We start from the raw sequence: 11,959 nt of genomic DNA on the forward strand, positions 1-11,959 counted from the left end.
GCCTTTTCTGTGTTTTCTTTTTTGAGGCTGATTTTTTAGACAATATATGTATCAGGATATTGGATTACAATATTTTACTCAGATTAAGTATATACAGAGGGTTTTCAAGCTCAGGGACCAAGTAATATAGCTGGTTGGCTGGATGAACACACTTAAGACTTGATTTGGTTTTGAAGATATTTTTCCTTTTTTGATTTGTGCTGAAAGTGTAAGAGCGCTGTCTGGAAATTCATTTTGAGCAAACAAGACAGAACCGCTGTTTCCTCCCACAGTCCTTTAACGTCAGCGAATATCTCTAGTTGCACTTCATTCACAGACACAAACAAATAGGGATGTTCTTTGCTTGACTGCAAATACTAGAGCAAATACCTTTTTTGTGTGTGTACTTCTTCACACCACAACACATGACACTTTGTATCTTGAAGCATGATGATGAAGTACTGGGCTGTAGGGCTGTGTTCAGGGTTGTCGAGGTTAGTGGATGTTTGTCGTTGATATTGTAGTGCGTTGTCCTTGTTCTACTACTAAACTACGCTTTTTCATTTAAAGCCTGACATATTAAAGGGATAGTTCACCCAAAAATGAAAATTCTGTCATTAATTACCCTCATGTTTTTTTTTTCAAACCCGTAAGACCTTCGTTCATCTTCAGAACACAAATTAAGATATTTTTGATGAAATCAGAAATCTTTCTGATCCTGCATAGACAGCAAGGGAACTACCAAGTTCAAGGCCCGGAAAGGTAGTTAGGACATTGTTAAAATAGTCCATGTGACATCAGTGGTTCAACCGTAATTTTAAAAAGCTATGAGCTATAAAGCTATAATTCTTTTTGTGCTCAAAGAAAACAAAAATAACAACTTTATTCAACAATTCGTCTCCTCCGTGTCACCCTATAGCGCCAATTTTGGAGAGTATCCACTGAACTTGTTTACGCTTTGATCCGAACGTAAAAACGTATCCGTGTACATACGTTGCATACATTGTTTACGTATGTGATACTCTCCAGAATGGCGCTATAGGGTGACGCGGAGGAGATGAATTGTTGAATAAAGTCGTTATTTTTGTTTTCTTTGCGCACAAAAAGTATTCTCGTAGCTTTGTAAAATTACAGTTGAACCACTGATGTCACATGGATTATTTTAACGATGTCCTTGCTACGTTTCTGAGCCTTCATCATGCTAGGACCCTTGCTGTCTATGGGAGGGTAAGAGAGCTCTCGGAATTCATCAAACATATCTTATTTTGTGTTCCGAAGATGAACGAAGGTCTTACAGGTTTGGAACGACATGAGGGTGAGTAATTAATGACTAAGTGAACTAGATAGGTCATCCAAAAATGAAAATTACCCCATGATTTACTCACCCTTAAGCCATCCTAGGTGTATATTACTTTCTTCTTTCAGATGAATACAATCGGAGTTATATAAAAAAAAATCTCCTTGCTCTTTCAAGCTTTATAATGGCAGTAAATGGGATTTAAGATTTCATCCATCATAAAAAGTGCTCCACACAGCTCTGAGGGGTTAATGAAAGCCTTCTGAAGCGAAGCGATGCATTTGTGTAAGAAAAATATCTGTATTTTAATTTTTATAAACCGTAATCTCTAGCTTCCGCTAACTGTCGTACGCGTGTACACGAGAGAGTGGCATTTCAGCGGATCAACTGCATTTGTGTGTATTCATTTGTGCATTTTCAATAGATCAACCGCAGAACTTTCCACTCCCATTGGCGCTTTTATGCGATTTGCACGTTCTCGCGCTAATTTGCCCTATTTTGTAAAGCTGGCCCTTTAACTTAAATATGAATACCTTTTATGCCTTAGAGTTGAAAATAAAAAGGTGAGGTAAAGTTTCAAGTTTGATATAAAGTCTAAATTAAAGTTGTAATTATTAGAAAAAAACCCACATCGTAAGAAATGGTCACGTTTATGAGAAATATTCATTTAAAGTTGGTTATTTCTCGCAATTTTAAGATGTAATGTCGCAACTGTGAGATTTAAAGTCATAATTTTTTATTTTGTTAATCTAAGGTGGAACTGGTTTATTATCTGAGAGTATCTGAGGTGAATGTTTATGTCCATACTTTTGTTTTCAAGAAAATCTCACTTCCCATTTTCTTAGGAAATGGAACCATAGATTTCCCAGAGTTCTTGACGATGATGGCCAGGAAAATGAAGGACACAGACAGCGAGGAAGAGATTCGCGAGGCTTTTCGGGTATTTGACAAGGTATGTTTGAGCTGTAACTACTTCACTTGGCTGTTTATTACAGGCAAAATTGACTCCAAATTGAGTCACAGCAGTGATGCCGACATTTTCCCGCCCTTTTTGTGGCTGACATTCAGTTTTTCTCTTCAGGATGGTAATGGCTACATCAGTGCTGCAGAGTTGCGTCACGTCATGACAAACCTCGGCGAGAAGCTGACAGATGAAGAGGTTGATGAGATGATCAGAGAAGCCGACATAGATGGTGATGGTCAGGTGAACTATGAAGGTAAGTTGCTTACTTTTCAGTGCCCACTTTTTCTCCATTTAGTCGTCTTTTTATCTCAAAGTCACCATCTGGCAACTCAACTATATTACTTCAACAAATATATCACATAAAGATGATGTAGTAAGTATTATTATTGAAAAAAAAATATTTATACAAAAACAACAGAATCAATCAATTTTTCTGACAAATGGTCAAAAAGACTCGAATCAGTCTTAATGATTCATTCACTCAGTGAATTGGTCAGTTCAGAGTCTTAAAGGGGTCATATGATGCTTTTTTAAAGATCATTATTACCCTTTAAATTCCATTAGATTCTCATCTCTGGTACTTTATTCATGTCCATGTTGGAATGACCTACAGTGTCTTTTACTATTAATTTATCTGCATCAAAAACGGCTCACAGTTCCCAGAATGCACCATATTTGTACAGAGTGTATGTGTAAAAGGCCCCTTTTTGTTTTGCTGAAAACGGAGCCTCTTGATTAGACGCATATGAAAGCCATTCGGAAATGGGACGCTAATTACTGTGCGAATTCTGCTTTCACCTCTTGATTAAAAAATGTATAAACTATTGAACAATTTAGCAGCTGGCTGCACAGCGTGGCATTCGGCCAAAAGCAACTGCCTAATCTAATTTTCTCTCCATCTCTCCTCAGAATTTGTACAGATGATGACCGCAAAGTGAAACCGCCTCCTCCTGCCGTGCCCTCTTAGAAGAGAAGAAAAAATCAGTCAAATGTTTTACTTACCTCTTGGAAAAAAAAAAAGTTTATTTATTCATAATGTTTCTGGTTAAAAATAATTGAATGTTAAAATAAAGTATCCTTCTGTCCACACAGAAAATAATGGAAAAAGTTAAATATCTGCATGAAATGGTTAGTGATCCTGTCCCCAAAGATCAGTCTAGCATCAGTTATTCGAGAAAAATAACCTGTAACTACCTTCAAACTGAAGAAAAACAGCATTTGGTGAACTCCTTAAGTTCCATCTGCTCTTGATAAAGTTTGGGCTGGCCATCCTCCTTTTGTTCTCTCGTTTTTTCTGTTCTTCATGCATGCAGCTTGAGCACGGAGCTCATTCTCCAGCCAATCAGAGCGTGCTGAGTCCACTGAAGTGTTGTATTGCGGGGTTTTGTAATTTAAGAGGAACCGCAAGTAGAAAGAAAGAAATGGGGCTTTAGTGTATTGTGGGGGATAAAAAGTAAAAATCAAAAAACAAAACAAAAATTCAAAAACAACAAAAAGTAGAAACTGTTTGGCATGATTTTGTTTTTATTTTTTTTCCTATTGTTTAGTTTTGTTTTAATGACTTGCTTTTTCTGGACGGCCGTCTCGCACCAGGATGGAGATGATGGAGGGATGTTTGGAGGAGTGTGGCTGAGCCTTCACTTTTCTGGCCTCTGTTTCAGTGAATTCTCCCCTGCACCGCTTCTGCTGTGGGAGTTTGCACTCCACTCTTCAGTTTGCATTCATTCCAAGTTGTACATGCTACTGTTTTAATATTTTCTTCAAATAAAGTGACCATGTACTTTACGACTACCATTCTTGTTCAGTTGTTCCTTCTCAAACCATCGTGTGTCCGTTAAGTGAGGTAAGATCAGGGTTTTCTTCTCAGTCTCATCCATCCCGATGGAGCTCAGATAGATCAGGGACAGCACTAGACCACCTGTGTTCCAGCTAAATTACAGCTTCCTGTTGAGACGAAGCCATCAAACATTTAATAACCCAATCAACCGGCTCCTCTAGAAGTTTTCTCGAGAGTCGTTTTACAACTGGATTCTCTCAGCTTCAGATATTTATGCAGATATCGGTGATTTTCTTCAGAATCGACCTGCATAATGCAAAGCTCCTAGTCTTAACTGCCGCCCACCCAAGACGCAGGAGAGATTCTCACTCGCCAGACCCGCACATTTTGACATCTGAGCTGCCCCTGGAGTTAAATTAGGTGTATCAATATTTCACGTGAAAATGAGGCAGCGCTGGTGCCATAGCAGTAAGAGGAGAGCAGGATTTACCGGCCTCACCCTCCACCGCCCAACAACACTGAACCCAAAACACTATCAGATTACACAAAACAATGCAGAAACTTTGATATATTTTGTTATGAAAAAGATTACTTAAACACAAGATGTCTTGAACAACTCAATTTGGAAACAATAATTTTACAATAACGGGTGATTTTTTTTTAAAAGATGTGGATCTCCATTGAAGAAAATAATATTAATAATACTAACTGAAAAATTGAATTTTATAGGGGTGTGGCTCTCCATTGAAAACAATAATATTATTAGTAATAACAACAACAACAACTGAAAAATAGCATTTTATTCAGTAACCTTTTTTTTTTCAGTAACCAGTTAAAAAAAAACTTGCATTTTTGACTTCCTACATGACTATAAAAATAATTATTAATGTAATGATTTTTATTGTTAATATATTTATATAATATTAATATATAATTATTCATATTAACACATACATATTAATATGTAACTAAAATATGAAATAATAATATGGATAATAATAGCCGATGAAATGTGGATTTCAGAGTGAAGCTTGGCACTGTGTTCATTTGACATGTGAAGCTCATGATAAAGTGTTTCAGTTTCTCAAATCAGTCCAAATAAACATCGCAGACTTTGCAATTTGATAATCACACTAAAGCCAACTTCTCACCAGTAAATTGCCCTAAAATGACTGGAAGGAATTTACCGGTAAACAAAAAAGCACTGTTCCCTCAGGCTACGACGTTGCGTCTTTTTACCGGTAAAGCACCATCATCACACATCAGCTTCAAAATACCGGTAAATTCAGTGACATCATTAACCAGAAATGACCTCTAAACAGCTGCCGTTAAATGGAGGGGTATATGCGGTCAGTGTTTATGTTGGTTTTAATTTTTGTGTCAAATGTTCACATTTACACAGCTGCTTTTGGCCCAGAGAAATCGTATTAGACGACTTTAGACATTTCTTTCGCTTCCGTAAACAGCACAGAGTAAATGCGTCATCTGCCTCGGAATGTTATGATTGGCCCAGAGTTGATCATCTTATGTCAGCGCGTTCTGAGCTCTTATACGTGCTTTTACCGGTAATCTCGTTCTGTGTTCACACAGAGCACATTACCGGTAATTTACTGGTAATGTTACAACTTCTCATACTTTTTGAAAAGGTCCTGTTCACACATGAACTGTAATTTACCAGTAAAGACTGTATTTGTAAAAGGGGCTAATGATTTTATTTTGAGATATTGTCCAGCCCTAACTCAGAGTAAACTAGCTGTGCTAGCACTTTTAGCACATGCTAGCACAAAAGCTGTGTAACACATTTTAAATGGGTAAAAATGAATGGCTTCTTTTAGTCTTTGAGGCCATCCATATCAGTGGTTTTAAAATTGTTGGTCACTAAGAGGAAATAAGTGGTTCATTGCAAAGTATGAGGATGTCATGAAAGAAATGTGAAAAAACCACTAGTTCGTTGGTGGGCATAACTACATTTTTGTCACATAATGCACCACAAGTATGTTGCAGATCACATCAGTGTTTCTTGCAGCGCTTTATCCATTGGCTGAAAGGTCTTTTAATGGAGCGTTCTATGGATTTAATTGATTATTACAGGTGCCGCATCCTGTTTTTGGTTACAGATGGCAGTTTTGTCACTCGTAATTACGGTAATTGTAACATGGAGGTCACCTCAATAAAATCAGTAGCATTTGGCTAGTCATGTGATCTCAACATCTCATCTAGACTGAGTCGGCCACATTTATTGTTGCAATTTATGTGCAACATCCCTTGATGAAATATCAAAGTAACCTTTAACAGCTGTTCCTGTGGTAATGACTTCCTCCTCCTGTCTGATATCAGATCAGTGTTTCTGAAGCTTTCTATTGCAAAAATTGCCAGTTTCTTTTGTATTATGATGACATCCAGCTACATGATAACATTTATATAAGATAAGAGATACAGATACAGTCCTCTGAATCTGACATCAAATTCCTATATATCTGCACCTGTATGTCACTCATCTGCTGTGCTTGAATATTTGGACACTTGAAGACACACTTAAAGAGACAGTAATGCTCAAATTTACCCAAAGAAGATATTTTGAAGAATGTTGGTAGCTAAATGGTTTTGGGCACCATTGACTTCCCTATTGACAAAAATTACTATTGAAGTCAATGGGACTTGATACTGTTTGGTTACCAACATTCTTCAAAATAATTTATTTTGTGGTCTACAGAAGAAAGAAAGTCATAGAGATTTGGAACGACATGAGGGTGAATAATTGATGACAGTTTTCATTTTTTGGGTGAACTACTCCTTTTTAAAGTATGAATTTAAAAGGCACCTATTATTCCCCTTTTGACAAGATGTAATATTGGTCTTGGGTGTCCCCACTCCCCAGAATGTGTCTGTGAAGTTTAAGCTCAAAATACCCCACAGATTATTTAATATAACATATGGAAAATGGTCATGTCATTTTTGGGGCGTGTCTAAAAAAAGAGCTGTTTTGGTGCGTATCACTTTAAATGCAAATGAGCTGCATATTCCCGCCCCATCTCCAGAAGAAGGCGTAGCTTATATGTCTCTGCTTTGCATACCTACAACAATAAACAGCCGGTAGAAGCAACATAACTGACCGGTGTTCAGATGTACATTAGGGAAGCCAAACACACCGAAAGTGGGACGAAACAGCTCGATGTTACAGAGGCTCAATACACCGAGCTGCGCGACCGACTCAACAGGGTGTTTGCTAGTGCCACCGAACAAACAGCGTAACACGAACTAATCTCACCAGCGCAGCGCTGATCAGTTACAATACTTTGATAACGTACGCACACAAACACGGTTAAAACGTTAGCTAAGCACTATAACGACATGACATTCACAAAGCGGTCTGGAGGGAAATAATTTGAGCAGACATAAATGTATTTAGGTAGATTTTGAGGTGCATTACCTTCAAAAATAAAAGTAACCCACTGTCTTACATCCAAACAGAGCACCGGGATTGCTTACACGACATTGTTGATGTTACAGCTGCTCGAGTGCGGAGAAAATGGAGGACAGCGTACAACCAAAGACAACTCGCTGAGGGCGGAAACTACGGTATTGCTGGACTGTCAGTCAACAGCCATGGGCGGGGCCAAAGCAATGTGAAGTCATATTGCTCAGAGAATCAAAACGGCAGACTGTTTTGTTTTAATGGTGATTTAAAAATATGGAGTGGGTGGATTTTTATCATTGTAGGGTGGTTGTGTTCTCACACTGCCAACACACATTTATGCCCAAACACCATGTAAAAGTGGATTTTGCATAACTGGTGCCCTTAATTCCAGTATGTCAAAACATCAAACTAAAGGCCCATTCACACGAAGAATCATAACTATAAAGATAACTATAACAATATCAACACCCACACCGGTGTACAATAACGATCTGTTTATTATAATTATAAGCTTGAGCTGCAGTTTTGTCATCTGTCGCTTTAAATGCTCAAGCTCTTTAAAGAAGGATGGATTCTGATTGGCTGTCAATGTTTTTATTGTTCTTTTTGGCTTAAAAATATCATTCTGAAAGTGATTCCAATTATATAATTTCTTTGTGCTGTTTTCATACACTGTAAAAAATGACCGTGAATTTAACGGTAAAAGACTGTAAAAATACTACATTAAAAAGCTGTTAAATGGTTAACGGTAAATTCCCCTACTATATAAGGTGAAAAACTGTATTGGACATTACATGTACTACTGTAGTATACCGTTTTTGGAAGTGGAAAAAGTATAATTTACAGTGAATAACGTAAATTTACAGTAATAACGTAAACGGTAAAATTCCAGCAAACACAGCTGCCATTTTTTTACCATAAGTTTTACGGAATTGTTTTTTTTACAGTGTAGTTTTGGTTTGGACTCTGCTATCCTTTTAAATTTAGAATAATTTCTCAAACTGTTCTCATTATAGTTATAGTTTATTGGTGTGAACGGGCGATAAGAGTTGTCTTTGAACTAACTATCTTCATTTTTCTTATGCATCATTGAATCTGTATGTTGGCTGTGAGCAGGGAGGAAGCTGTAGAAACTGTCAGAGAGAAACCCACAGACACACCGAGACACTAACATCGGCATAAGGATTAAGAAGCCTGAAGGCTGTTTCTTACATAACACTGCTGACAGGCACTGTGTGTGTGTATTTGCATACAGTATGGCAGAGTGCAACACAGTAAACCCACCATGAAAAGTTCTGCACAAAAGCCCTAAAACACATAATGCATAAAAACCTTTCAGACAGATTTTGTAATAGATTGCTTCATAAAACCTTTCTTCATGCACCAGCCCTGCAAGGCACAGAGGAGGGGTTTCCCCAGCACAACCACAGGATGAACACATGCATGGAGTATGTATGTGTTTACAAATTTATATGATATATGATATTATATTCAAAATCATACCATTGCATTACATATATAACAATAATATGTAATATGTGATACAGATACATGCTAATTACTGTATTTTTTATCAAATAAATTCAGCCTTGGTGAACATTGACTGCTTTCAAAAACATTTAAAAAAAATCTTACCAACCTCAAACTTTTGAATGGTCTTCTTATACAGTTTTACTTTTTGACATCTCTTTAATATGTCACAAAGCTGTCAAAATGAGAATATTTGATTAGGTTGCTCAGCAGTGTACATTTCTGCTTGAGAAAAAGGCAGAGTGAGAGGGATACAGTGAAAGGAAGAAGGGATGAAAGCAAGAAACAGCCCTGAGGGTTTCCTCCTGATGTGGAAAAGCCTGGGATCCCTCTGCAAACCGCCGCACCTCCTCCTGCCTGCAGTGCTCTCCGCTTTGATTTTCCCCCCTCTTTGTGAAGCTGACAGTCCTCCCCCTCCTACATCTGCAGTTTTCCTGGGGAAGCGTTCCTGAACTTAGGCTCAGAGTCATAAAGGATAGTAAAGGATGTTCTCCTCTGCTGAACAAAGCCTCACACGCACGCACACAGAAACGCTGCAGAGGATTCATGCAGCACAGAAAAGCTGGGATACCCCAATTCATTTTTTGTTCTGCTGTTTCCAGCTTCTTTTTTTCTTTTAACACTGTGAAAAATGAATTAATTATTAAGAGAATATCCAATCTAAAGCGCTTTAGGGATGTTTTTCCCAGCTTCTGTAATTTAAAGGTCTGTTTGTTGCTCAAGTGCTGTTTGAGGAATGTAGGTCAGAGAGCTGCTGCAGTCGTCTTCACACTCAAAAACACGCAAAACACAGACACATTTGAAGTGTTTAGAAATATATAAGTCACATAGGTAAATAAAAGTGTACATGCTGAATGTGTAAACATGTATTGAAATAAGTCTCTATTATTATTATTAATAATAATAATAATAATAATATTATTATTATTCTATTTGAATATATTTTAAAATGTAATTTATTCCTGTAATGCAAAGTTGAATTTTCAGCATCATTACTCCAGTCTTCAGTGTCACATGATGCTTTAGAAATCATTTGGTGCTCAAGACACATTTTTTATAATAAGTGTTAAAAACAGTTGTGCTGCTTAATATTTCTGTGGAAACTATAATACATTTTTCATGATTCTTTGTTGTATAGAAAGTTCATATGAGCAGCGTTTATTTGAAATATAAATTGTTTGTAGTATTATAAATGTTTTTACAGTCACTTTTGATCATTTCAATGCATCCCAGCTGAATAAAATTAATTTATTAAAAGAAAAGAAAAACACTGACCCCAAACTTTGTTTATTGTTCATACAATAAATGTTTTGCATGCATATGGCCAAAGAAGAATCTCATGGTTTGGAACGACATGAGGGCGAGTAAATTTTGAATTTATTAAACATGTTGAAAGAGTCCGAAAATTAAATTAAATTAAATTAAATTAAATTAAATTAAATTAAATTAAATTAAATTAAATTAAATTAAATTAAATTAAATTAAATTAAATTAAATTAAATTAAATTAAATTAAATTAAATTAAATTAAATTAAATTAAATTAAATTAAATTAAATTAAATTAAATTAAATTAAATTAAATTAAAATCTACATTAATACATTGTAAAATTTACTTACCAAAAATTATTTTCACTCAGAAATTGCTAGTAAATCTCACAAATAATTACAAAGAAATGGCAAGTAACACAGAAATTCTGAAGTAGAAAGACTGAATTAGTATTTTCTTGTGAAACGTACTTCACTAATCTTCTTTTCACAGTGTACTTCTCAGTTCTATGTGACCCAATGTGAGGTTGTGGATGTAAGATGGCTGTCACTGCTCAAAGAGGAAGTCTGAGTGAGATGACAGTTATGCCTGCTGCTGATAGAGGACAAAAAAAGTCAAGCAGACAGCCAGAAACACTGCTGACACTTCGAGTGACTCTCCTACTGCAGTGACCGCTGTGGAGGTGAGAGCTCATAAACATCCAGGCGGCCCGCTAGAGAGAAAGTGCTGAGCTGGGATCCTCCTGGCAGGGATTTCCTCGCTCTGATGTCCTCCCTCCATCTAATACTCTAATCTTGGATTTATGCCACCTGAGCGGGGAACGCTGGGACTCGATGCTGCGGCCTACATAAGCGACTGCAGAGCCTTTGGCCATTAGAGGGAGGGAGCAGTCAGACCAGCAATGCTTTGCAGTGACAATAAAATGCTAAGAGTGAGTGAGATGGAGCAGCGAGGAACTGCTGTTTATGACGGCCAGATGCAATTTCCTCTGTACGGTTATAAACCAGAGGGAACGAAATCCAACCCGAGGCGAATTATGTCAATTTATGTCCGCGTCCTGCAGTCTAATCAAACTGTGCGAGTCTTTTCAAGCGCTGGTTTATAGTCTTCAGAAGTGCTCAGTCCATTTTCCTGCCAGTTTGGCTTGTATTGATGGCGTCTGCAGATTTGTGGAGCACTGAGGCATACGGAGCTGACGCTGCCTTTTGACGGAGCGACGGCCTGATGCTTTTTCTGCAGTGCGAAAGGGAGGAGAAGTTGCTCTTGTGTCTTAATGACTAGAAATGCTACACTGATAAAAATAATTCTGTGGTGTAGTAAATACTACTGTAAGATTTACAGAACCTCAGACACTTTTATCTTCTGAGACGGACAATGCACACACAGTGCATTAACATACAGACATCTGTCTCCACATCCCACTGAGAGAAAATGCGGGAAAATGCCTCTCTCACATATGCATCAGTTCCTTTTCATCCCCTTCCTTCCCTTTACCCAGCTCCCTCCACTTGGTTCACTCAGAATGGTCAATAGTATAATGTTCTACATGAATGCAAGTAATATATGCAATTGGCATAATACATATTTATTATCAACTCTCGGAGGGATTGGCATGGTAATGTACATGACAATGTTAATGTATTTGGTCTTGGCGGCATAGATCTGCTACGCTGCTGCTGCGGCAGAGCAAGTACCGAGACTTGCTACTGCCAGTACATCCACAACA

At 37.4% G+C, this 11,959-nt stretch overlaps 1 protein-coding gene across 1 annotated transcript in view; it reads left to right on the forward strand.

The window, feature by feature from the left end:
• LOC107664796 (calmodulin-like protein 3) overlaps nt 1–3,664 on the forward strand; it is an 18,310-nt gene extending 14,646 nt beyond the window's left edge. The window contains exons 8-10 of the mRNA XM_016455470.1: nt 2,122–2,228; nt 2,358–2,493; nt 3,150–3,664. Coding sequence (XP_016310956.1) covers nt 2,122–2,228; nt 2,358–2,493; nt 3,150–3,178 — 272 coding nt within the window. The 3' untranslated portion in view covers nt 3,179–3,664. The remainder of the gene's footprint in view (nt 1–2,121; nt 2,229–2,357; nt 2,494–3,149) is intronic.
• Nucleotides 3,665–11,959: the final 8,295 nt, after the last annotated feature.

The sequence above is a fragment of the Sinocyclocheilus anshuiensis genome, unplaced genomic scaffold, assembly GCF_001515605.1.
Source record: "Sinocyclocheilus anshuiensis isolate Anshui unplaced genomic scaffold, SAMN03320099.WGS_v1.1 scaffold135, whole genome shotgun sequence".
NCBI lineage: Eukaryota > Metazoa > Chordata > Actinopteri > Cypriniformes > Cyprinidae > Sinocyclocheilus > Sinocyclocheilus anshuiensis.